We start from the raw sequence: 26,416 nt of genomic DNA on the forward strand, positions 1-26,416 counted from the left end.
AGCTGTTAACTTTATGGGGATTCCCTTGTATGTTATTTGTTGTTTTTCCCTTGCTGCCTTTAATATTTTTTCTTTGTATTTAATTTTTGATAGCTTGATTAATTTGTGTCTTGGCGTGTTTGTCCTTGGATTTATCCTGTATGGGACTCTCTGTGCTTCCTGGACTTGATTGACTATTTCCTTTCCCATATTAGAGGTTTCAACTATAATCTCTTCAAATATTTTCTCAGATCCTTTATTTTTCTCTTTTTCTTCTGGGACCCCTATAGTTTGAATGTTGGTGCATTTAGTGTTGTCCCAGAGGTCTCTGAGACTGTTCTCAATTCTTTTCATTCTTTTTTCTTTATTCTGCTCTGCAGTAGTGATTTCCACTATTTTATCTTCTGGGTCACTTATCTGTTCTTCTGCCTCAGTTATTCTGCTATTGATTCCTTCTAGAGAAATTTTAATTTCATTTATTGTGTTGTTCATCGTTGTTTGCTCTATAGTTCTTCTAGGCCCTTGTTAAACATTTCTTGTATTTTCTCCATTCTATTTCCCAGATTTTGGATCATCTTTACTATCATTATTCTGAATTCGTTTTGAGGTAGACTGCCGATTTCTTCTTCATTTGTTTGGTCTGATGGGTTTTTATCTTGCTCCTTCATCTGCTGTTATTTCTCTGTCTTCTCATTTTGCTTAACTTACTGTGTTTGGGGTCTCCTTTTTGCAGGCTGCAAGTTCGTATTTCCCATTGTTTTTGGTGTCTGCCCCCAGTGGGTATGGTTGGTTCAGTGGGTTGTGTAGGCTTCCTGGTGGAGGGGACTGGTGCCTGTGTTATGGTGGATGAGGCTGGATCTTGTCTTTCTGGTGGGCAGGATCATGACTGCTGGTGTGTTTTGGGGTGTCTGTGACCTTATTTTGATTTTAGGCTGCCTCTCTGCTAATGGGTGGGGTTGTGTTCTTGTCTTGCTAGTTGCTTGGCATAGGGTGTTCAGCACTGTAGCTTGCTTGTTGTTGAGTGGATCTGGATCTTAGAGCTGAGTTGGAGATCTCTGGGAGAGCTTTCGCTGTTTGATATTATGTGGAGCTGGGAGGTCTCCTGTGGACCAGTGTCCTGAACTTGGCTCTCCCACCTCAGAGGTACAGGCCTGACACCTGAACGGAGCACCAAGACCCTGTCAGCCACATGACTCAGAAGAAAAGGGAGAAAAAAAGAAAGAAAAAAAATAAAATAAAGTTATTAAAATAATTTTTTTAATTATTAAAAATAAAAAAATTTAGAAAGTAATACAAAAAAGAAGAAAAAAGGAAAGAGGAGAGCAACCAAAGCAAAAAACAAATCCACCAATGATAACAAGCACTAAAAACTATACTAAACAAACAAACAAACGAACAAAAAAAAGAGACAGACAGAACCCTAGGGCAAATGGTAAAAGGAAAGCTATACAGACAAAATTACACAAAGAAGCCTACACATACACACTCACAAAAAGAGAAAAAGGAGGAAAAAAATCTATATATCTATGTATAAGAAAACAAAAAAGAAGAGAGCAACCAAATCAATAAACAAATCTACCAATGATAATAAGCTCTAAATACTAAACTAAGCTAAACATAAAATCAGAAACAAATTGATGCAGAAAGCAAACCCCAAGTCTACAGTTACTCCCAAAGTCCACTGCCTCAATTTTGGGATAATTCATTGTCTCTTCAGGTATTCCAGAGATGCAGGGTCCATCAAGTTGATTCTGGAGATTTAATCCATTGCTCCTGAAGCTGCTGGGAGAGATTTCCCTTTCTCTTCTTTGTTCGCACAGCTCCTGCGGTTCAGCTTTGGAATTGTCCCTGCCTCTGCATGTAGTTCTCCTGATGGCGTCTTTTCTTCTCTCAGACAGGATGGGGTTAAAGTAGCAGCTGATTAGGGGGCTCTGGCTCACTCAGGCTGAGGGGAGAGACAGGTATGGAATGCGGGGTGAGCCTGCGGTGGCAGAGGCTGGCATGACGTTGCAACAGCCTGAGGTGTACTGTGTGTTCTCCCAGGAATGTTGTCCCTGGATCATGGGCCCCTGGCAGTGGCGGGGTGCACAGGCTCCCAGCAGGGGAGGTGTGGATAGTGACCTGTGCTTGCACACAGGCTTCTTGGTGGCTGCAGAAGCAGCCTTAGCATTTTATCCCCATCTCTGGTGTCCGTGCTGATAGCCACAGCTCGCGCCTGTCTCTGGGGCTCGTTTAGGCGGTGCTCTGAATCACCTCTCCTCATACACCCTGAAACAGTGGTCTCTTGCCTCTTAGGCAGTTCCAGAATTTTCCCCAGACTCCCTCCCGGCTAGCCATGGTGCACTAGCCCCCTTCAGGCTGTGTTCATGCCGCCAACCCCATTCCTCTCCCTGGGATCTGACCTCCGAAGCCCGAGCCTCAGCTCCCAGCCCTGCCCGCCCAGGCGGGTGAGCAGACAAGCCTTTCCGGCTGGTGAGTGCTGGTCGGCACTGATCCTCTGTGCGGGAATCTCTCCGCTTTGCCCTCCGCACCCCTGTTGCTGCGCTCTCCTCCGCGGCTCTGAAGCTTCCCCACGCCACCCCGTCTCCACCAGTGAAGGGGCTTCGTAGTGTGTGGAAACTTTTCCTCCTTCACAGCTCCCTCCCAGATGTGCAGGTCCCATCCCTATCCTTTTGTCTCTGTTTATTCTTTTTTCTTTTGCCCTCCCCGGGTATGTGGGGAGTTTCTTGCCTTTTGGGAGGTCTGAGGTCTTCTGCCAGCACTCAGTAGGTGTTCTGCAGGAGTTGTCCCACATGTAGATGTATTTCTGATGTTTTTGTGGGGAGGAAGGGAATCTCCACGTCTTACTCCTCTGCCATCTTGAAGGTCTCTCTAATACTATGTTAAATAATAGTGGTAAGAGTGGACATCTTTGTCTTTTTCCTGATCTTAAAGGCAATGCTTTCAGCTTTTCACTTTGAGTATGATATTAGCTGTGGGTTTGTCATATATGGCTTGTATTATGTTGAAGTATGTTCCCTCTATTACCACTTTGTTGACAGTTTTTATCATAAACTGATGTTAACTTTTATCAAAACTTTTTTCTGCATTTATTATAATGATCATATGATTTTTATCCATTGTTTTGTTAATGTGGTGTATCATGTTGATTGAGTTGTAGATATTGAGCCATCTTTGCATGCCTGGGATAAATCCCACTTGATTATGGTGTATGATCCTTTTAATGTATTGTTGAATTTTGTTTGTTAATATTTTGTTGAGGATTTTTGCATCTATGTTTATCTGGGATGTTGACCTGTTGTTTTCTTTTTGTTTTTACTGTCTTTGATTTTGGTATGTATGTTGGCCTTATAGAATGTATTTGGATGTGTTCCCTCTTCAATCTTTTGGAATAATTTGAGAGGAATAGGTAATAATCCTTCTTTAAATATTTGATAGAATTCACCAGTGAAGCTGTCTGGTCTTGGACTTTTGTTTGTTGGGAGGTTTTTAATTAGTGAATCTCCTTACTAGTCATCTGTTAGTTCAGGTTTTCTATTTTATTATGATAAGTCTTTGTAGGTTGTGTATTTATAGGACTTTATCCATTTCTTCTAAACAACAAATTGGCTGTCAATTTGTTTGCATGTAATTGTTCATAATAATCTCTTATAATACTTTATATTTCTGTAGTGTTGGTTGTAACTTTTCCTCTTTCATTTCTGATTCTATTTATTTGAGCCCTCTTTCCTTCTTGAAAAGTCTGGCTAAAGGTTTATCAATTTTGTTTATTTTTTCAAAGAGCCAGCTCTTAGTTTCATTGATTTTTTTCTATTGTTTTTTAGTGCCTATTTCATTTATTTCTGCTCTGATCTTTATTATTTCCTTCCTTTTAGTAACTGTGTGGGGGTGTTGGTTCTTCTTTCTCTAGTTCCTGTAGGTGTAATTTTAAATTGTTTGAGATTTTTCTTGTTTCCTGAGATAGACTTGTATCACTATAAACTTTCCTCAGGGAACTGCTTTTGTTGCATCCCATAGATTTTGCAATGTTGTATTTCCACTTTCATTTATCTCAAGGTATTTTTTGATTTTCTCTCTGATTTCTTCAGTAACTCATTTGTTGTTTTCTAGCATGTTGTTTAGACTCCACATGTTTGTGTTTCCAGGTTTTTCTTGTAGTTGACTTCTTGTCTCATACCTTTGTGGCCAGAAAAGATGCTTAATATGATTTCAGTCTTCTTAAATTTACTGAAACCTGTACATGGACTAACATGTGATCTACCCTGGAGAATATTCAATGTGAACTTGAAAAGAATGTGTATCCTGCTGTTTTTTTGATGAATGTTTTGTATACCTATTAAACAATCTGGTCTGATGTGTTGTATAAGCCAAATGTTTCCTTTTGATTTTCTGTCTGGATCATCTGTCCATTGATGTAAGTGGGGTGTTAAAATCCCTTTCTATTATTATACAATTATGTATTATTGTTATATTATCCTACGATTATAATAATTCTTGTTAAATTATTATAAAATCTTTCCCTTTATGTGTATTTGCTTTATGTAGTTAAATGTTCTTATGTTGAGTGTATATATATATTTACAAGTGTTTTCCTTTTTGTTGGGATGATCCCTTTATCATTATATTATGCCCTTCTCTGTATCTTGTAATAGTCTTTGTTTTAAAGTCTATTTTGTCTGATATAAGTATAGTTAGTCCAGATTTCTTTTTATTTCCATTTGAATGGAATACTTTTTTCCATTCCCCCACTTTCAGTCTTCCTGTTGGTAACTCATTTTTTTTTTCACAATTCCATTCTAATATATATATGGTATTTCTGAGCTTATCTCTTTGTGGAGCTTTTCTTAGTGGATGCTCTACATATTGCAGTCCACTTGTTTTGACATTTTACCAGTTTAAGAGTAGAAATCTTCCCCCCCCTTTATATCTTTTCACTCTCCCCTGTTTATATGTTTGCCCTAAATATTTCCTTTAAGTATTTAAATGGAGTATTTGAACATTAGAATTGTATCAGCTAGTTATAATTTTTATATCAACCATCAAACATAATTAAGAAAACTGAAGGGAAGGAAATTGTATTTACCTATATTTTTACTCTCCACATTCTGTTTTTCTCTCTGATATTCCAAAATTCTTTTTAAAAATAATTTCCTTCTTGTTTAGCCATTCTCCTTTAGCCATTCTTAAGGAAGATCTGCTGGCAACAAATTCTCTTAGTATTTCTTCATCTGAGAATATCTTAATTTCACCTTTATTCCTATAAAATATTTTTAGTGGATATAGAATTCTTGGTTGAAAGTTATTTTCTCTCATCACTTAGAATATGTGTGCCACCTCCTTCTGGCCTCCATGGTTTCTGATGACAAATCTGCTGTTATTCAAATTATTTCTCTCTCTATATAAGACATCATTTCTTCTTTAATGCTTTCTGTATTTTTGTTTACTTTGTTTTCAGTTTTGAGAAATTTGAGTATGATGTCTTGGTGTGGATTTCTTTAGGTTTATCTTCTTTGGAATTCACTGAGTTTCTTGATTCTGTATATTATTCTTTGCTAAATTTTGGAAATTTTCAGCTATTATTTCTTCAAGTACATTTTTCAGTCTCATCCTCTTTCTGCCCTTCCCAATGACATGAATGTTAGATAACTTGTTATAGTCCCACAGGCCTTTGAGCCTCTGTTCTTTTTTGGGTTTTTTTTTTCAGATTATTTTCTTTCTGTTTTTCAGATTAGGTAATTTCTATTGTTCTCTCTTCAAATTCAGTAATTCTTTCCTCTGTCCCCTTCATTTTGCTGTTGAGCCCATCCATTGAATTTTAAAATTTTGATTATTTCATTTTTCAGTTCTGAAATTTCCGTTTGGTTCTTGAATTGATTTACTAAGATTTTTAATTTCTTTGGTAATACTTTCTATTATTCTATTTGTTTCAAATGTGTTCATAAATGCTTGAAACATTTTTTTGATTGTTGCCTTAAACTGTCAGGTAATTCACATATCTCTGTCATCTCAGTGTTGGCATCTATTGATTTTATTTGTTTTTTCTTTGTTTCATTTAGGTTGAGATTTTCTTGGGTCTTTGTATGATGAGTGACTTTCAGTTGAAATTTAGTAATTTTGGGCATTATGTCATGAGAACTGGATCTTCTCTAAACCTTCCTTTTTAGCAGGCTTTGTTTGACACCATTTTGACAGGGGAATTTACTGCTCCATTACTGCCAGGTGGGAGTAGAAGTGGGGTTTTGTAGAAATCCATGTTCTCCACTTGACCTTCAATTACAGTGAGGGAGGGGATCATCTCCTCATTATTGTTTTGCAGGGGCAGGTGGGGAGCTCTGATTTCCATTGTTACCTATATGACTGGGGGAGATAGGAGCACCTCATTACCACTCCCTGACACCATGGATTGGGACTTGGCTTTACTACTTTGGGGCAGTTCTGTAAGTTCTGACTCTACCAGTCCAACTCTGACTATTCTATTGAGGAGAAGGGACATCTTGTTACTGCCAGATAGGTGTGGAATTCCATGTTCCCCAACTGGTCTCCGCTGACACTGCAGAAAGGGCAGCACAGTTATTATTTTTGTTAGGATTGAAAGTCCTGGCTCCTTACTGATCCTTTTCTGACACCACACCCACTGGAAGGCTAGGAGATTGGGATGCCTTGTTAGAGCCTGGCAAGGATGGAAGTCTAGGCTCCCCACTTGGCTAGTGGAATTTGTGGAATGGGTGGGGCTACAATTTTTTCTCTGTGTTTTTGTCTGGAGTGGAATGGTTATATTCTAAAAGTTTTTTTTTTTTTTTTTCTCTTGCAAGGTTTTTCTTTTCCTGGTCTTTTGGCTAGAGAGAGGAGGTTTGTCTGGAGTATGTGCAGCAATAAGGAATCCAGGGAACTCACCACTGTGTCATTCCTTGTGTCCTGAGCTCTCTTGTTGCTTTGCCTCCTTCTGTCAAAGGTTTTCAAAGGCTTCCTATGTTTGTTTTATATATGATGTCCAAGGGTTTTAGTTGTATTTAGAAAAGGAATAAGAAAAAGTGTCTACTTCATCTTCATGGATGCAGGATTCCCCTTCATTCTGTTTTTTTACTAAGTAATGTGGTAGGCAGAATAATCATTCTCCAAATATATACACATTCCAATCTCTGGAATAAATTACCTTACATGACAAAAGAGACTTTCCAGATGTGCTTATGTTAAGGATCTTCAGAGAAGGAGGTTATCCTGGGTTACTGGAGTGGACGGAAACTAATCACACGGGTACTTAAAATTGGAGCACTTTTTCCAGTTCTGGTCAGGGAGAAATGTAATGACAGAAGACTATCAGAGAGATGCAATATTGCTGTGTTTTGAAGATAGAAGAAGGGTTGCTGGTGGCCTCTAGAAGTGGGAAAAGGCAAGGAAATGAATTCTTCTCTAGAGCCTTCAGAAAGGAACATAACCCTATTAACTTTTTTGTTTTAGCCCAGTGAGACCTGAGTCAGACCTCTAACCTACAGAACTTTAAGATAATACATTTGTATGGGTTTAGTCCGCTAAGTTTTTGGTAATTTGTTATAGCATCAATAAAAATAAAATCAATAAAAATTAATTTATTGTTCCTATAAAGCAATAATCAAATCAAACCTTTATCTGAAGACTGGTAATAACTTTATTTCAGTTTGATAAAAATATATAGAGATACAAATTACCTTATGAGTTATCATTGCTTATTTTCTGGAAAACACACATTTTTTGAGTGGTTAAGAATTCCAAAATGAGATAATTTATGTATATCTTGTATGTGCTTGGTTTGTAAAAGATGTTCAATAAATGTCTATTGAAGTTGTTAAATACTGGAGGAAAACAAATAGTGGTGGCAAAATGTCATTTCTTAAATCTTTAGAATGTACAAACCAGCTAATATTATTTGAATTATTTTAGCATTGCATCATATTTGTATTTTACAGTTAGTGAAGGTAGTTCTCTAATGGATATTGAAAATGTAATTCTGGCTAAAGTCCATGATGAAGAAGACGACAACTCAGAGGCAGTATTGAAATCTGATAAGTTCCAACAGGACTTATTTTTTATGGAACGAGTTATAATGGAAAATATGTTTCAGCCAAAACTTGCAGCTTATCGTCAGCTTCCTGTTTTAAAAGGTATTTAATACATTATATACTAAAAATCTTTTGTAAAAAAACATGGTGTTGTTTTGAAATAACGATTTTGTACTTTAAAAAAGGTATTTAAAAATAATCACTTTTAATTAAGCTCAAATAATTTAAAAAATCAAATGATGTTATTATTTCTAAATGCAATATGTAGACTGAGTTATCACTGATCAGAAGACATTTTTATATAGTTTACAGCACTTAACATATGAGTAGCAAGAGAGTCCAGACCAGAAACCTGAAAGAAAAAGGTGTAGACCTTTACCTTTGGCCCTTTCCTCTCCGTTGTCCCCTCATTGAATTATTCTCTTATAATCAGACCCCCCTTTCCATTGCCATTTATACTTTCCAGGTTCTAGCTTTTATTACCTCTCCCTAATTTTATTACATACTCTTATTGCTACAAATCCCATCTCATAGATTCACAAAATATTTTGTAGGATTTGAGAGATTATCTAATTCAACTTTTCAATTTCAATTCCTAGCTTTTAAGTATGGCTTAGGGCCAACTCCTTTAAGAAATCTTTCTTGATCCTTCAAGTCAAAAGTGATCTTCTACATCAAAAAATTAGGTTACAAAATTGCATGTGTGACAAATGGATATAAACCTTTTTGCTTACTTACATCTAAGAATATTGAAAAACTATGTTTCTTATCTCACATTAGGTTGATGTTTTAAAATTTTTATCATATATATAAAGTTTTTGTCCCATAATTAGAGTTATAAGATTAAAATTTTACTGAGTACTGTAAATTTTGATGTTTTAAAAACAAAACTGGTGGTAGATCACTTCTTTAAATATATCTAAGAAATAGAAATATAGTAGGAAATTTTTTAATGAGGTAAGATTTACATATAATGAAATATATATATTTTAACTGCATAATTTGATATATTTAAGAATGTATAAGCCTATATAACTAATACTGTAATCAAGACAGAAAATATATTTACCAACCCCAAAAGTTCCCTTCTGCTGTTTTCCAGTTAAAATGTACACCCTTATAGACAGGCAAAGCTGATTTCTATCACTATAGAGAAATTGTTTTGGTATATCATATAAGTGGGTTCATATAGTAAGTATTCTTTTGTGTCTGGCTTCTTTTACTTAACATAATGTTTTTGAGATTCATCTACATTGATATGTATATAAGTAGTTCTTTTTTTTTCTGAGTACTACTCCTTTTTATGAATATACCATAATAATTTGTATATTCATTCACCTGCTGATGGACACCCGTACATCTTTGAGCTGTTATGAATAAAGCTGCTATGACCATTTTTGTGTTTCTTTTTGTGGATATGTTTTAATTTCTCTTAGATAAATACCTAGAAATGGAATTATTGGGTCTTTGGATAGATGTATGTATAACTGCAAAATACCTTTCCAGATTATTTGTACCATTTTACAATCCCACAAGAAATATACAGGAGTTGCTCCACCTTCCTTTTTTTTTTTTTTTTTTTTGGCTGTGGTAGGTCTTCATTGCTGAACGGGGGCTAATCTTCATTGCAGTGCGCGGTCTTCTCATTGCGGTGGCTTCTCTTGTTGCAGAGCATGAGCTCTAGGCACGTGGGCTTCAGTAGTTGTAGTACACGGGCTCAGTAGTTGTGGCTCACGGGCTATAGAGTGCAGGCTCAGTAGTTGTGGTGAATGGGCTTAGTTGCTCGGCGGCATGTGGGACCTTCCCGGACCAGGGCTTGAACCCGTGTCCCCTACATTGGCAGGTGGATTCTTAACCACTGCCACCAGGGAAGCCCCGCATTCTTGATAATGCCTGCCGTTGGCAATCTTTTTAATAACTTTTTTTGTCATTTGTATATCTTCTTCTGTGTAATATTTGGTCAAGTTCTTTGCGCATTTTGAAATTGAGTTGTCTTTTTAAAAAAAAATCAAGTAGTAGGAGCTTTTTTTAAAAATATATTCTGGATACAAGCTCTTTGAAAGATACAACTATTTTCTTTAAGCCTATAACTTATATATTTGTCTGTTCTTGAGCAGACATTTTTAATTTTGATGAAGTCTTATCTATCAGTTTTTCCTTTTGTAGTAAATACTTTCCATGTCTTCTCTAAGAAATCTTTGCCTGCCCCAAGGTTGCAAATGTCTTTGTCTTGTTTCTGAACTTAGGATAAAGGAATTCAGTATTTCATTGTTAAATGAGATGTTAAGTATAGTTTTTTATAGATGCCTTTTTCTGTTTTGAGGAAATTTCCTTCTCATTCCAGTTTGCTAGACATTTTAAACATAAATGGGTGTTGAATTTTGTTCAAAACATTTTCTAAATTATTAAAACAATTATGTAATTTTTTCCTTTAATCTGTCAATTTGGCCAGTTACAGTGCTTGATTTTAAAATGTTAAAACAAACTGAATTCCTCTGGTTAAACTTCACTTGGTTATGATATATTATCCTTTTTATATACTGTTGAATTCAATTTTCTAATACTCTATTGAGAATTTTCGTGACTAGTCTCATGCAACATATTTTTCTGTAATTTTCTGTTCCTTTGAAGTTCTTTAGTGTCATGATGGACTTATAGTATGAGTTTTGAAAGTCTTCCCTCATTCTCTGTTTTCAAAAATTTTTGTGTATTATTTCTTCTTTAAATGTTTCATAAAATTTACCAGTGAAACCATCTGGGATGGAGTTTTCTTTACAGAAAGTTTTAAAATTGCAAATTTAATTTCTTTGACAAATATAGGGTTATTCTATTCCTACCTGTATCAGTTTTGGTAATTTGTGAGGAATTTACCCGTTTTTTCTATGTTGTTGAAATTATATGCATAAAGTTGTTTATAATATCCTCTCTTTAAATTCTTTTGATATCTGTAGGATTTACAGTGGTATCTCCTATTTCATTCTTGATATTGGTCATTTTTGACTTTTCTCTCTTTTTTATTAGTCTGGTTGGGGCTATTTCAATTATAGTAATCCTTTCAAAAATATCTTCTTGTTTCAATGATTTTCTCAATGTTTTGGTCTTTTTTAAAAAAAACTTCAGTTATTTTCATTTTTACTTTTATGTTTTTCTTCGTTGAATTTAATCTACTCTTCTTTTTGTAGCTTCTTAAGATGGAAGTTTGGATCATTGATTTTACATCTTTTTTTTGTGTCTAAGGTAGGCATTTAATACTATAAATTTTCCTGCCTCTTACAAATATTGATATCTTGTGTTTTTATTATTATTCAGTTCCAAATAATTTTTAATTTTCCTTGTGGGTTTTTCTTTGATGTTTAGGTTAGTTAAAAGTATACTGTTTAGTTTCCAAGTTTTTAGTAATTTTTTATTCATCTTTTCTTACTGAATTCTAATTTAACATCGGCATGGTGGTCAGAGAACATATTCTATATGATTTCTACCCTTTGAAATTTATTAAGAATTGTTTTATGGCCCAGCATATGATGAATGTTCCACATTCAAGAAGATGGGGTATTCTATTATTTAGTGCAGTATTCTTTAGATGTTAATTATGTCAAATTGATTGATAGTGTTTTACAAATCTTTCATTTTTATTGAGTTTTTGCTGACTTGTTCTATCAACTAATGAGAGTATTGTTAGAATCTTTAATTATGATTATGGATTTGTCTCTATTTTCTCTAGGCTTATTAATTTTACTGTATATATTTGAGAGCTTTATTATCAGATACATTTATACTTAAATTGTTCTATCTAGTCTAGACCCCTACCTGCACACACTTTAGAAAAAGCTAATTTAAAAAGCAAGATAATCTGAACATAAGTTCACTGCTTGATAAAACAAACTTCAACACTGTATTGTTTGGAAGAAAACACAATCCAGTCATTCATGCTGTAAATTTTATGATGTACAGCCTCCAATAAAAATAATTACTAGTCACGTAAAGAAGCAGGAAAAAGTGAGCCATAACTGAGAAAAATCAGTTAATAGAAACAGATGAAAAGATGACTGAGATGGTGCAAAAGCAGACAAGGACTTTTTTTTTTAATAGATCTTTATTGGAGTATAATTGCTTCACAATATTGTGTTAGTTTCTGTTATACAACAGAGTGAATCAGACATATGCATACATCTGTCCCCACATCCCATCCCTCTTGAGCCTCCCTATGCCACTCCTCTAGGTCATCACAAAGCACTGAGCTGTTCTCCCTGTGCTATGCTGCTGCTTCCCACTAGCTAACTGTTTTACATTCGGTAGTGTATATATGTTGATGCTACTCTCACATCACCCCAGCTTCCCCCTCCTACCCCGTGTCCTCAAGTTCATTCTCTATGTCTACGTCTTTATTCCTGCCCTGCAGCTAGGTTCATCAGTACCATTTTTTGTTTTAGATGCCATATATATGCATTAGCATATGGTATTTGTTTTTCTCTTTCTGGCTTACTTCACTCTGTCTGACAGATTCTAGGTCCATCCACCTCACTACAAATAACTCAATTTCCTTTCTTTTTATGGCTGAATAATATTCCATTGTATATATGTGTTACATCTTCCTTATCCATTTATCTGTCGATGGACATTTAGGTTGGTTCCATGTCCTGGCTATTGTAAATAGTGTTGCAATAAACATTGTGGTACATGTCTTTTTGAATTATGGTTTTCTCAGGGTATATGCCCAGTAGTGGGATTGCTGGGTCATATGATAGTTCTATTTTTAGTTTTTAAAGGAACCTCCATACTGTTTTCCATAGTGGTTTTATCAATTTACATTGCCACCAACAGTGCAGGAGGGTTCCCTTTTCACCACACCCTTTCCAGCATTTATTGTTTCTAGATTTTTTGATAATGGCCATTCTGACTGGCATAAAGTGATACATCATTGTAGTGCTTTTTCTGGTTGTTTTTTTAAATTTTTATTTATTTATTTTTGGCTGCGTTGGGTCTTTGTTGTTGTGCACGGGCTCTCTCTGGTCATGGCAAGTGGGGGCTACTCTTCGTTGCAGTGCATGGGCTTCTCATTGCGGTGACCTCTCTTGTTGTGGAGCACGGGCTCTAGGCACGCGGTCCTCGGCAGTTGTGGCATGCAGGCCCAGCAGTTGTGGCTCGTGGGTTCTGCAGTGCAGGCTCAGTAGCTGTGGTGCATGGACTTAGTTACTCTGTGGCATGTGGGGTCTTCCCAGAACAGGGCTTGAACCCGTATCCCCTGCATTGGCAGGCAGACTCCCAACCACTGCAGCAGCAGGGAAGTCCCCTCATTGTACTTTTGATTTGCATTTCTCTAATAACTAGTGATGTTGAGCATCTTCTCATGTGCCTTTTGGCCATGTGTATGTCTTCCTTGGTGAAATGTATATTTAGGTCTGCTGTCCATTTTTTAACTGGGTTGTTTGTTTTTTTGATATTGAGCTCCATGAGCTGTTTGTATATTTTGGAGATTAATCCTTTGTCTGTTGTTTAATTTGCAAATATTTTCTCCCATTTTGAGGGTTGTCTTTTTGTCTAGTTTATGGTTTCCTTTGCTGTGCAAAGGCTTTTAAGTTTAATTAAGTCCCATTTGTTTTTATTTCCATTACTCTAGAAGGTAGGTCAAAAAAGATCTTGCTGTGATTTATGTCAGAGTGTTTTTCCTATGTTTTCCTCTAAGAGTTTTATAGTGTCCGGTCTTACATTTAGGTCTTTAATCCATTTGGAGTTTATTTTTGTGTATGGTATTAGGTAGTGTTCTAGTTTCATTCCTTTACATGTAGCTGTCCAGTTTTCCAAGCACCACTTATTGAAGAGGCTGTCTTTTCTCCATTGTATGTTCTTGCCTCCATTGTCGTAAATTAGGTGACCATATGTGCGTTGGTTTATCTCTGGGCATTCTATTCTGTACCATTGATATATATTTCTGTTTTTGTGCCAGTACCATACTGTCTTGATTACTGTAGCTTTGTGGTATAGTTTGAAGTCAAGGTGCCTGATCCCTCCAGCTCTGCTTTTCTTTCTCAAGATTGCTTTGGCTATTCGGGGTCTTTTGTGTTTTCATATGAATTGTAAAATTTTTTGTTCTAATTCTGTGAAGAATGCCATTGGAAGTTAAATAGGGATTGCATTGAATCTGTAGATTGCTTTGGGTAGTAGAGTCATTTTCACAATGTTGATTCTTCCAATCCAAGAACATGGTATGTTCCTCCATCTGTTTATGTCATCTTTGATTTCTTTCATCAGTGTTTTATAGTTTTCTGGGTATAAGTCTTTTGCCTCCTTATGCAGGTTTATTCCTAGGTATTTTATTCTTTTTGTTGCAGTGGTAAATGGAAGTGTTTCCTTAATTTCTCTTTCTGATTTTTGTTGTTGGTGTATAGGAATGCCAGAGATTTCTGTGCATTAATTTTGTATCCTGCTACTTAACCAAATTCATTGATTAGTTCTAGTAGTTTTCTGGTGGCATCTTTAGGATTTTTTATGTATGGTATCATGTTATCAGCACACAGAGAAAGTTTTATATCTTCTTTTCCAATTCATATTCCTTTTATTTCTTGTTCTTCTCTGATTGCTGTGGCTAGGACTTCCAAAACTATGTTGAATAAGAGTGACGGGAATGGGCATCCTTGTCTTGTTCCTTATCTTAGTGGAAATGCTTTCAGTTTTTCACCATTGAGTATGATGCTTGCTGTGGTTTGTCATATATGGCCTTTATTATGGTGAGGTAGGTCCCCTCCATGCCCATTTTCTGGAGAGTTTTTATCCTAAATGGGTGTTGAATTTTGTCAAAAGCTTTTTCTGCATCTATTGAGATGATCATATGGTTTTTATTCCTTAATTTATTAATGTAGTGTATCACATTGATTGATTTGCGTATACTGAAGAATCCTTGCATCCCTGGGATAAATCCCACTTGATCATGGTGTATGATCCTTTTAATGTGCTGTTGGATTCTGTTTGCTAGTATTTTGTTGAGGATTTTTGCATCTACGTTCATTAGTGATATTGGTCTATAATTTTCTTTATTTTGTGATATATTTTTCTGGTTTTGGTGTCAGGGTGATGGTGGCTTTGTAGAATGAATTTGGGAGTGTTTCTCCCTCTGCTTTTTTTTGGAAGAGTTTGAGAAGGATTGCTGTTAGCTCTTCTCTTGATGTTTGATAGAATTCTTCTGTAAAGCCATCTGGTCCTGGACTTTTTTTTTGTCAAAGATTTGTAATTACGGTTTCAATTTCATTATGTGTGATCAATCTGTTTATATTTTCTAATTCTTCCTGGTTCAGTCTTGGAAAATTGTACCTTTCCAAGAATTTGTTCATTTCTGCATGGTTGTCCATTTTATTGGCATATAGTTGTCTGTCATAGTCTCTTATAATCCTTTGTATGCCTGCAGTGTCACTTGTGATTTCTACTTTTTCATTTCTAATTTTATTGATTTGTGTCCTCTCCCTTTTTTTCTTGAGTAGTCTGGCTAAGGGTTTATTAATTTTGTTTATCTTCTCAAAGAACCAGCTTTTAGTTTTATTGATCTTTGCTATTGTTTTCTTCATTTCTATTTCATTTATTTCTGCTCTGATCTTTATGATCTCTTTCCTTCTACTAACTTTAGGATTTGTTTGTTCTTTCTCTAGTTGCTTTAGGTGTAAGGTTAGATTGTTTATTTGTGGTTTTTCTTGTTTCTTGAGGTAGGATTGTATTGCTATAAACTTTCCCCTTAGAACCATTTTTGCTGCATCCCATAGCTTTTGGGTCATTTCATATCGTTATCATGTGTTTCTATGTATTTTTTAATTTCATTTTTGAGGTCTTCAGCAATCTCTTGGTTATTTAGTAACGTATTCTTTAGCCTCCATGTATTTGTGTTTTTTACAGTTTTTTCCTGTAATTTATTTCCAATCTCATAGTTTGTGGTCAGAAAAGATGCTTGATATGATTTCAATTTTCTTAAATTTACCAAGGCTTGATTTGTGACCCAAGGTGTGATCTATCCTGGAGAATATTCCATGAACCCTTGAGAAGAAAGTGTATTCTGCTGTTTTTGGATGGAATGTCCTATAAATATCAATTAAGTCCATCTTGTTTAATGTATCATTTAAAGCTGTGTTTCCTTATTTATTTTCATTTTGGATGATCTGTCCATTGGTGTAAGTGGGGTGTTAAAGTCCCTTACTATTATTGTGTTACTGTTGATTTCTCCTTTCATGGCTGTTAGCATTTGCCTTGTGTATTGAAGTGCTCCTATGTTGGGTGCATAAACTTTTATAATTGTTATATCTTCTTCTTGGATTGATCCTTTGATCATTATGTAGTGTCCCTCCTTATCTCTTGTAACATTCATTATTTTAAAGTCTATTTTATCTGATACGAATATTGGTACTCCAGCTTTCTTTTGATTTCCATTTGCATGGAATATCTTTTTCCATCCCTTCACTTTCAGTGTGTATGTGTCCATAGGTCTCAAGTGGGTCTCTTGTAGACAGCATATAGATGGGTCTTGTTTTTATATGCATTCAGCCAGTCTGTGTCTTTTGTTTGGGCATTTAATCCATTTACATTCAAGGTTATTATTGATATGTGTGTTCCTTTTACAGTTTTCTTAATTGTTTTGGGTTTGTTTTTGTGCGTCTTTTTCTTTTCTTGTGTTTCCCGCCTAGAGAAGAGTCTTTAGCATTTGTTGTAAAACTGTTTTGGTGGTGCTGAATTCTCTTAGCTTTCAATTGTCTGAAAATCTTAATTTCTCTGTCGTATCTGAATGAGATCCTTGCTGGATAGAGTAATCTTGGTTGTAGGTTTTTCTCTTTTATCACTTTAAGTATATCCTGCCACTCCCTTCTGACCTTCAGAGTTTCTGCCGAAAAATCAGCTGATAATCTTATTGGGATTCCTTTGTATGTTATTTTTTGTTTTTCCCTTGCTGCTTTTAATATTTTTTGTGTGTGTTTAATTTTTGTTAGTTTGATTAATATGTGTCTTGGTGTGTTTCTCCTAGGGTTTATCCTGTATGGGACTCTCTGTACTCCTGGACTTGGGTGACTGTTTCCTTTCCCATGTTAGGGAAGTTTTCCACTATAATGTCTTCAAATATTTTCTCAGTCCCTTTCTTTTTCTCTTCTTCTTCTGGGACCCACATAGTTCGAATGTTGGTGTGTTTAGTGTTGTCCCAGTGGTCTCTGAGATTGTCTTCAATTCTTTTCATTCTCTTTTCGTTATTCTGCTCCTCCGCAGTTATTTCCACCATTTTGTCTTCCAGCTCACTTATTCGTTCTTCTGCCTCAGTTATTCTGTTATTGATTCCCTCTAGTGTATTTTTCATTTCAGTTACTGTGTTGTTCATCTCTGTTTGTTTGTTCTTTAGTTCTTCTAGATCTTTGTTAAACATTTCTTGTATTTTCTCAATCTGTGCCTCCATTTTTTTCCCGAGATTCTGGATCATTTTTACTATCATTACTCTGAATTCTTTTTCAGGTAGAGTGCCTATTTCCTCTTCAAGTTTTTGGTCTTGTAGGTTTTTACCTTGCTGCTTCATCTGTGACATAATTTTCTGCCATCTCTTTTTTTTTTTTTTTAATGAGTAGGATTGTGTTCCTGTCTTACTGGTTGTTTGGCCTGAGGCTTCCAACTCTGAAGTTTGTAGGCTGTTGGGTAGAATTGGGTCTTGGTGCTGAGATGAGGACCTCTGTGAGACCTCACTCCAATGAATATTCCCTGGGGTCTGAAGTTCTCTGTTAGTCCAGTGGTTCAGACTCAGAGCTCCCGCTGCAGAGCCAGCCGAACCCCCAGCTAGTGAACGAAGATCCGGTTCACTTGGGGGTTCTTCCCATCTCCTTGGGTGTCAGGGTTCCCCACCAGTGGCCAGCAGGTGCCCTAATTTTAGGGAGACACTAACTCAAGACAAGGAATTTTAAAAAGCTATTGTACCCACAATAGCCAACACAATATTGAAGGAGAAGAACAAAGTTGGAGGACTGGAATTACCTGACTTCAAGAATTACCATAAAGGTACAGTAGTTAAGACAGTGTGGTATTGGTGAAAGAATAGGCACACAGATCAATGAAACAGAACAGAAAGCCCAGAATAGATACACATAAGTATAGCCAACTGATCTTTGACCAGAGAGGAAAGGCAATACAATGGAAAGAAAAGATAGTCTTTCCAACAAATGGTACTGGAACAACTGAATATTTATGGGAAAAATAAAGAATGTAGATACAGACCTTACACTTTTCAGAAAAATTAACTCAAAATGGATCACAAACCTCAATGTAGGATGCAGAACTATAAAACTCATAGAAGACAACACAGGAGAAAATCTAGAGGATATTGGGTATGATGATGACTTTTTAGATTTAACATCAAAGGCATGATCTATTGAAAGAAATAATTGATAAGCCAGACTTCATTACAATTAAAAAGTTATACCATATTGATACTGTATGACCCAGAAATTTCATTCCTGGATATATAGCCAAAAAACCCAAAAACACTAATTCTAAAAGGTACATGTACCCCAATGTTCATAGCAGCATTATTTACAATTGCCAAGATATGGAACCAACCTAAGTGTCCATCAACAGATAAACGGCTAAAGAAAATATGGTGTATATATACAATGGAATACTACTAAGCCAAAAATAAAAATGAAAATTTGCCCTTTGCAGCAAAATGGATGGATTTGGAGGGCATTATGCTAAGTGAAATAAGTCAGACAGAGAAAGACATGTACTGTGTATCACTTATATGTGGAATCTAAAAATACAAAAAACTAGTGAATATAACAAAAGAAGAAGCAAACTTACAGATATAGAGAACAAACTAGTGGCTACCAGTGAGGAGAGGGAACGTAGGAGGGGCCGTGTAGGGGATTAAGAGATACAAACTATTAGGTATAGAATAAGCTACAAGAATATATTGTACAACACATGGAATATAGCCAATTTTTATAATTACTGTAAACGGAGTATAATCTTTCAAAATTATGAATCACTATATTGTACATATTTAACTTATATAATATTGTACAGCAACTATACTTCAATAAAAAATAATTTTAAAAAACACAAAAAAACTTATGCCCTATGAAAGACATTGTCAATAGAATGAGAAGTCAAGTCACAGACTGGAGAAAATATTTGCAAAAGACATATCTGGTAAAGGACTCATCCAATATATAAAAATATCTCTTAAAACTCAACAATAAGGAAACAAACAGCATAATTTTTAAAAATGGGCAAAAGACCTAACAGATACCTCACCAAAGAGATATACAGAGGGCAAGTAAGCATGTAAGAAGATACTCAACATTATATATTAAGGAACTTCCAATTAAAACATCAATGAGATACCACCACAAAACTATTGAATAGCTAAAATCCAAAACATTGATACTACCAAATGCTAGCAAAGATGTGGAGCAACAAGTATTCTCATTCAGTGTTGGTGGGAATGCACAATAGTTCATCCACTTTGGAAGATAGTTTGGCAGTTTCTTACAAAACTAAACATGCTGTAACCATATGGTCCATAATTGCACTCCTTGGTATTTACCCAAAGGAGTTGAATAATTATATCCACACAGAAATCTGCATGCAGATGTTTATAGCAGCTTTATTCATAATAGCCCAAACTTGAAGGCAAACAAGATGTTCTTCAGTAGATGAATGGATGAATAAATTGCAGTATATCCAGACAATAGAATATTATTCAGCACTAAAAAGAAATTAGTTATCGAGCCATGAACAGACATGGAGAAAACCTAAATGCGTGTTACTAAGTGAAAGAAGCCAACTTGAAAAGGCTACATGCTCTGATTACAACTGTATGACACTCTGGAAAGGGAAAAAGTATGGAGACAGTAAAAAAATCAGGCGTTTCCAGGGATTAGAGGGTTGGGAGAAATGAATAAGCAGAGCACATAAGATTTTTAGAGTGATGAAACTATTCTGCCTGATACATAATGGTGGGTACATGTCATTGTACACTCATCCAAACCCACAGAATGTACAACACCAAGAGTGAATCCTAATGTAAACTATGGACTTTGGGGGATAATGATTTGTCAGTATGGTTCACTGATTGTAACAGATGTACTAGTGGTGCAGGATGTTGATCTGGAAGAGGCTGTGCATATATCTGTGTGTGAAGATTTGGGAACTCTGCACTTTGAGTTCAATTTTGCTGTGAACCTAAAACTACTCTACAAAAATAAAGTTTATTAAAGAAAAAGCTATAAAAATATGCTTAAGGATTTAAAATAAATAAGAATACAATAAGGAAAGTAATGAAAGCTACATATAGGACCAAATAGAACTTCTAGAGCTGAAATACATAATACATGAAATGAAAAATTTGCTGTTTGGGTTTAACAGAATACTAAAAACTGAAGAAGATCAGTGAACTCAAAGACAAGCAAGAGGAACATTCCAAACTGGAGTACAAAGATAAACAAGGCCAAAAAAAAAAAAAAAAAGAGCCTCAGTGACCTGTGTCACAAGATCATGTGATTTAATATGCATGTAATTGGAATTGTAGTACTAGAATAAAGAGGAGTGAAAGCAGAAAAATATTTGAAGAAAGAGTAGCTAGAAATTTTCCATACTTGAAAAAAATCTTTAAACCAACAATTATAAGAAGCTCAATGAAACCCAAGCAAGATAAACACAATGAAAACCACATTGAGGCACATTATAAGTAATATATCAAAAAAAGAATGTTAAAAAGTGCCAGAAAAAAAACACATTACATTTAGGGAAGAAAGCTAATAATGCCCTTATTTCTTAACAGAAGCCAGAAGACAGTGCAATAACATTTTTACTGTGCTAAAAATTCTATATGTAGAGAAAATATCCTTCAAAAATCAAGGTGAAATAAAAACATGTTCAGACAAACAAAAACTGAGAGAATTCATTGCTAGCAGACCAGCACTGTAAAAAATATTAAAGGAAATTCTTCAGACTGATGGAAAATAATAATAGAAACCAGAATCTAAACAAAGAAATGGAGAATGCTAGAATTTGAAAATGTGAGTAAAAGTAAGAGACATTTCTCACCATTTTAAATTTCTTTAAAGATAATTAATTGACAATATAATTCTATATTTTATATGGCAAAGCAAAGGACCTAGAATAACTAAGTCAACTTTGAAACAGAAGAATAAAGTTGAAGGACTTACCCCACCAGATTACAAGTGACTATAAAGCTACAGTAATCAAGGCGGTGTGGTATTTGTCTAAGGATAGACATATAGATGATTGAAACAGAGTAGTGAGTCCAGAAATAAACACAGACCTATATGGTCAATTGATTTTTAATAAACATGCCAAGGTGATTCAATAGAGGAAGGCTGATCTTTTAAAATTGGTGCTGAAACAATTGGATATCCATATGGGCAGAAAAATGAAGATCAACTGTCACCTCATATCATATGTATAAATTAACTCAGAATGGGCCATAGATTTAAATGTAAAAATTAAAACTATAAAGTTCTAGAAGAAGATATAAGAAAAATTATTTGTGATCTTAGCATAAGAAAAGATACTTAATACACAAAAATCCCAAGGCATAAAGGAAAAAAATATGACTTTTGCAATAGTTAAAACACCTGCTCTTTGAATAACACTGTTAGGAAAAAAATGCAAGGCAACAGACTAGAAAAATATGTTTACAATACATACATCTGACTAAAGACTTAAGTTTTGAATATGTAATGGACATTTATTTACAGCCCAATAAAAAGAAGATAAACAGACTAATGAAAAAATAGACAAAAGATTGTAAAGCAATTATACTCTAATAAAGATGTTAAAAAAATTAGACAAAAGGTTTGAACAGGAACTTCACCCAACAAATAGACACCTGAAAATGTACTAAACGTAGTCATCAAGGAAATGCAAGTTAAAATCAATACACTAGGGCTTCCCTGGTGGCGCAGTGGTTGAGAGTCTGCCTGCCAATGCAGGGAATGCGGGTTCGTGCCCCGGTCCGGGAAGATCCCACATGCCGCGGAGCGGCTGGGTCCGTGAGCTATGGCCGCTGAGCCTGCGCGTCCGGAGCCTGTGCTCCGCAACGGAAGAGGCCACAACAGTGAGAGGCCCGCGTACCGCAAAAAAAAAAAAAAAAAAAAAAAAATCAATACACTAGCCGGAATGGCTGAAATTAAAAAGACTGACAAAACCAAGTGTTAGCAAAAACATGGAGCAGCTTGGGTTTTTCATATATTGCTGTGTGAGTATAAAATTGTACAGCCCAGATGTCTGCTAGGAAGTTCCTTAAAATGTTAAACACAGATCCATCCAATGACCCAATAATCCTTTTCCTGGATATTTACCCAAGAGGAAAAAATATGTCCACAAAAAAGACCTATATAAGAATGCTCATTACAGCTTTATTCATAATAACCCCAAACTGGAAAAAGCCCAGGTATCCATCAGTAGGTCAATGCTTAAACAAATGCTGGAGCACTACTCAGCAATAAAACTGAGTGCACTACTTATATACAAAATAACCTTGATGGATTTCAAAAACATTGTTAAGTGAAAGAATTCAGACACAAAAGAATGCATACCAATGGGCCCATTTTCATGATATGCTGTAACCAACAAAACTACTCCAAGGTTTTAGAAATTAAACCAGTGCCTGCCTATGGTAGATTAGGTTTGACTGGAAAGTAGCATGAGGAAACTTTTTCGGTTGATGTATATATTCTGCATCTTGATTGGATTTTTGGTTACATCAGTGTGTATATTTATCAAAACTCATCAAACTGTACAGCTAAAACCTATGCATGTCAATGATTGTAACTTTCTTCACAATTAAAAACTGCTGTGGTATTTGTATTATCTGGGATTCATTTAAAGAGTGATATACCACTGTTATTTTTTAACAGCTTTATTGAAGTATAAGTGACAATAAACTGCCAATGCTTAAGGCATACAATTCAAAAGCTTTGATATATCACCACAATCAATGAATATATACAATTATATATAATGATATATATGTATATCTCAAATGTTTTTTTCATGTCTTTTATAATCCTTCCTTCTTGTTCCTCTTTGCCCCTCTCCTATCCTTAAGAAGCCACTGATTTGCTTTATATCCTTATATAGATTAGTAGTTTGCATTTTCTAGAATTTTATATAAATGTGCATTATGTACTCTTTTTTATCTAGCTTCTTTTCCTCAGCAAAATTATTAAAATCAAAATTATTATTTCAGATTCACTCATGTGGTTGCATGTATCAATTGTTCACTCTTTTTTATAACTGACTAGTATTCCATTGTATGAATATCCTATACTATGTTTACCCTTTCACCTGTTGATTTATATTTGTTTCTAGTCTGGGGCCATTACAAATAAAGTTGGTAAAAATATTGGTATACAAGTCTTTGTATGGGCATTTGCATTCATTTTTCTTGGGTCAGTACCTAGGAGTGGAATGGGTGGATCACATGTGAGATACAAATTTAACTTTCTTCTTTTCTCTATGCTTTCTAAGCAGTGCTTTAGCTGAAACTCATAAGATTTGATATGTTGTATTTTCAGTTCATTAAAATATATTTTAAAATTTCTCTTGAGACTTCGTTGACCCATGTGTTGTTATAAATGTGTTAATATACAAATATTTTGGAATTTTCTAGCTATCTTTCTCTTATTTCTAATTTAATTCCATTGTGGTCTAAAGTCATTTTATGGTCCATAATATGGTCAATCTTAAAGAATGTGCTATGGTACTTGAGAAGAACATATATTCTGGTGTTTTTGAATAGAATGTTCTATAAATGTTGGTTAGGTCAAGTTGGTTGATAGTGATGTTCAGGTCATCTGATTTTCTGCCTACTTGTTCTACCAGTTATTGAGAGAGGAGTGTTGAAATCTCCAATTATAATTGTGTATTTATGTCTCCTTTCAGAGCTATTGGTTTTGATTGTTTATTTGTTTCATGTATTTTGAAGTTGTTAGGTACATACATATTTTGGTTTGTTATAATTCTTGGAGAATCAATTGCTGAGTTTGCTAATTTATGCAGGCAGAGATCTGAGGAATATAGGTGGAAATGGGTATTAAGGGTATAGGATAATGATGGAAGGAATATAAAGTCAGATCAGGTCAAAGTTAATATGGTTCCGCTGAGCAGAGATTCTGGGTACAGTGTTGTAGTTTAAGGATTAGAGATGGCTTTAAGAATTTTTTATTTGGTTGGCTGATAATGGACCAAAATGTGGCCTTTGCTAAGTGGAGCTGAAGTATCAGAACTGTCTTGGTATACTATAAAGAAAGGTATCCAAAGGGGTAGGGACGTTCTAACGTTAGAGCGGACTTATCATGATGACCTGCCTGGTCACTCCAGGAGGGCCCAGATAACATACCTTTCACCACAATTGTGAGAAATAAACTTGTGAGGGAGAGCCCCAACATCCTTGAAGAGCTCTGTGGTCACTCTTCTGTAGGTCAGAATTTATAGTGAGAGCTGCTGCCTCTGAACTGGGGCCTTAAATACAATAAGAGTAATTGGATCCTGAAGGTGAGGGGGCTAAAGGGCAGCATTTAATTGCCAGAGGAAATGTAGGTGTGTTTACCATAATGGGGACAAGGCAGTAATGAGAATAGTCTGACTTGCAGAGACCCAGGGCACTGGCTAGTTGATTACGATGTCCTTAGAAGAGAAATTGGTAGGTGGTGTATTAGTTTGCTAGGACTGCCATAACAAAATACCACAAACTGAGTGGCTTAAACAATAGAAATTTACTTCCTCACAGTTCTGGGGGCAGGAAGTCCAAGATCCAGGTGCCAGCAACATTGGTTTCCTCTGAGGCCTCTCTCCTTGGCTTGCAGATGGCCACCTTCTTGCTGCCTCTTTACACGGTCTTTTCTCTGTGTGTGTGCATCCCTTGTCTCTCTTGATGTGTCTAAATTTCCTCTTCTTATAAGGATACCAATCATATTGGATTGGGACCCACACTAATAGCCTAATTTTACCTTAATCACCTCTTTAAAGCCCTTGTCTCAAAATACTGTTACATTCTGAGGTACTACATTCTTAGGGCTTCAATATATGAATTTTGGGGAGAAATGATTCAGCCCATAATAGACAGACTTCTTATAAATTCTTAATCTGTGTAAGCAGTAGAGTTATAGGTCAAGTGTTTCTAACTTGAAACACTAAAAAACAAAGTCACATCCCCTTAACCTATTCCTATTCTTGAGCCAGTTTATAGAACCAGAACTTCTTGAATAAAGGGGAGACTGGGTCCCTTTGAGAATGTATCATGCTACACGGCCAAGAATGTATACTGTTAGTATTTAACCCAGCTTTCCCCATAGGGATCTATAGCCTTTTACTAGGGTGACTGTGCATTGCGGATAAGGAAATAATCAGAAATTTCAGGGATTACTGAACAGTGGCTCTGAGTTCACACTAGCTCTGGGAGACCCAAAACATCACTGGGGTCTACAAGTCAGAGTAAGGACTTGTAAAAGTCAGGTGATCTACAGAATTTTAGATCAGTTTCATCTCACAGTGGGTCCGCTGAATCATCCTGTGGTTATTTCCCCTGTTCCAGAATGTATACTTGAAATGGAAATATTCAGAAACTGGCAGAATCCCCACATGTGATTCTTGACCTGTGGAGTGAGGGCTAATATGGGAGGAAAAGGCGAAGTGGAAGCCACTAGAGCTGCCTATACCTATGAAAATAGTACATCATAGCAATACCACCTTTCTGGAGGGATTTCAGAGATTAATGCTACCACCAAGGACTTGAAATATGCAGGAATTTTTGACTCTCACCATTCAACTCATCTGTTTAGCTTACATAGAAAACACACGGATCCTAGAGAAAAACAGTGGATTGTTGTAAACTTAACCACGTGGTGACTCCAATTGCAGCTGTTGTTTCAGATAGGGTTTCACTGCCTGAGCAAATTAACATATCTCGTGGTACCTGGTGTGTAGCTATTGATATGACAAATGTGCTTTTTTCCCTCAATACCTGTTGGTAAAACCACCAGAAGCTATTTGCTTTCAGCTGGTCAGGTTAGCAGTACACCTTCACGGTTCTGCTTCATGTCATAATTTAGTCTGCAGGGAGCTTTCCCTTCAGCAGAACATCACACTGGTCCATTACATTGATGGTATTGTGCTGATTGGACCTAGTGAACAGGAAGTAGACTTAGCTGGTAAGACATTTGCATGTCAGAGGGTGAGAAATAAATCTGACAAAATTTCAGGGGCCTTCCACCTCGGTGAAATTTCAAAGGGTCCAGTGGCAATGGAATATGTCAAGATATATACCTTCTAAGGTGAAGGATACATTGTTGCATCTGGTTCCCCTTCAACCAAAAAAAAAAAAAAAAGAGACACAATGCCTAGTGGACGTCTTTGCATTTTAGAGGCAA

At 35.7% G+C, this 26,416-nt stretch overlaps 1 protein-coding gene across 1 annotated transcript in view; it reads left to right on the plus strand.

Annotated features, from left to right (window-relative positions):
* Positions 1-26,416, plus strand: part of DNAI4 (dynein axonemal intermediate chain 4) — a gene marked incomplete at its 5' end in the record, with an annotated part of 123,748 nt that overhangs the window by 70,337 nt on the left and 26,995 nt on the right. The window contains 1 exon segment of the mRNA XM_082863468.1: positions 7,923-8,117. Coding sequence (XP_082719594.1) covers positions 7,923-8,117 — 195 coding nt within the window.

The sequence above is a fragment of the Leucopleurus acutus genome (assembly GCF_964270905.1).
Source record: "Leucopleurus acutus genome assembly, chromosome: 2".
NCBI classification, from domain to species: Eukaryota; Metazoa; Chordata; class Mammalia; order Artiodactyla; family Delphinidae; genus Leucopleurus; species Leucopleurus acutus.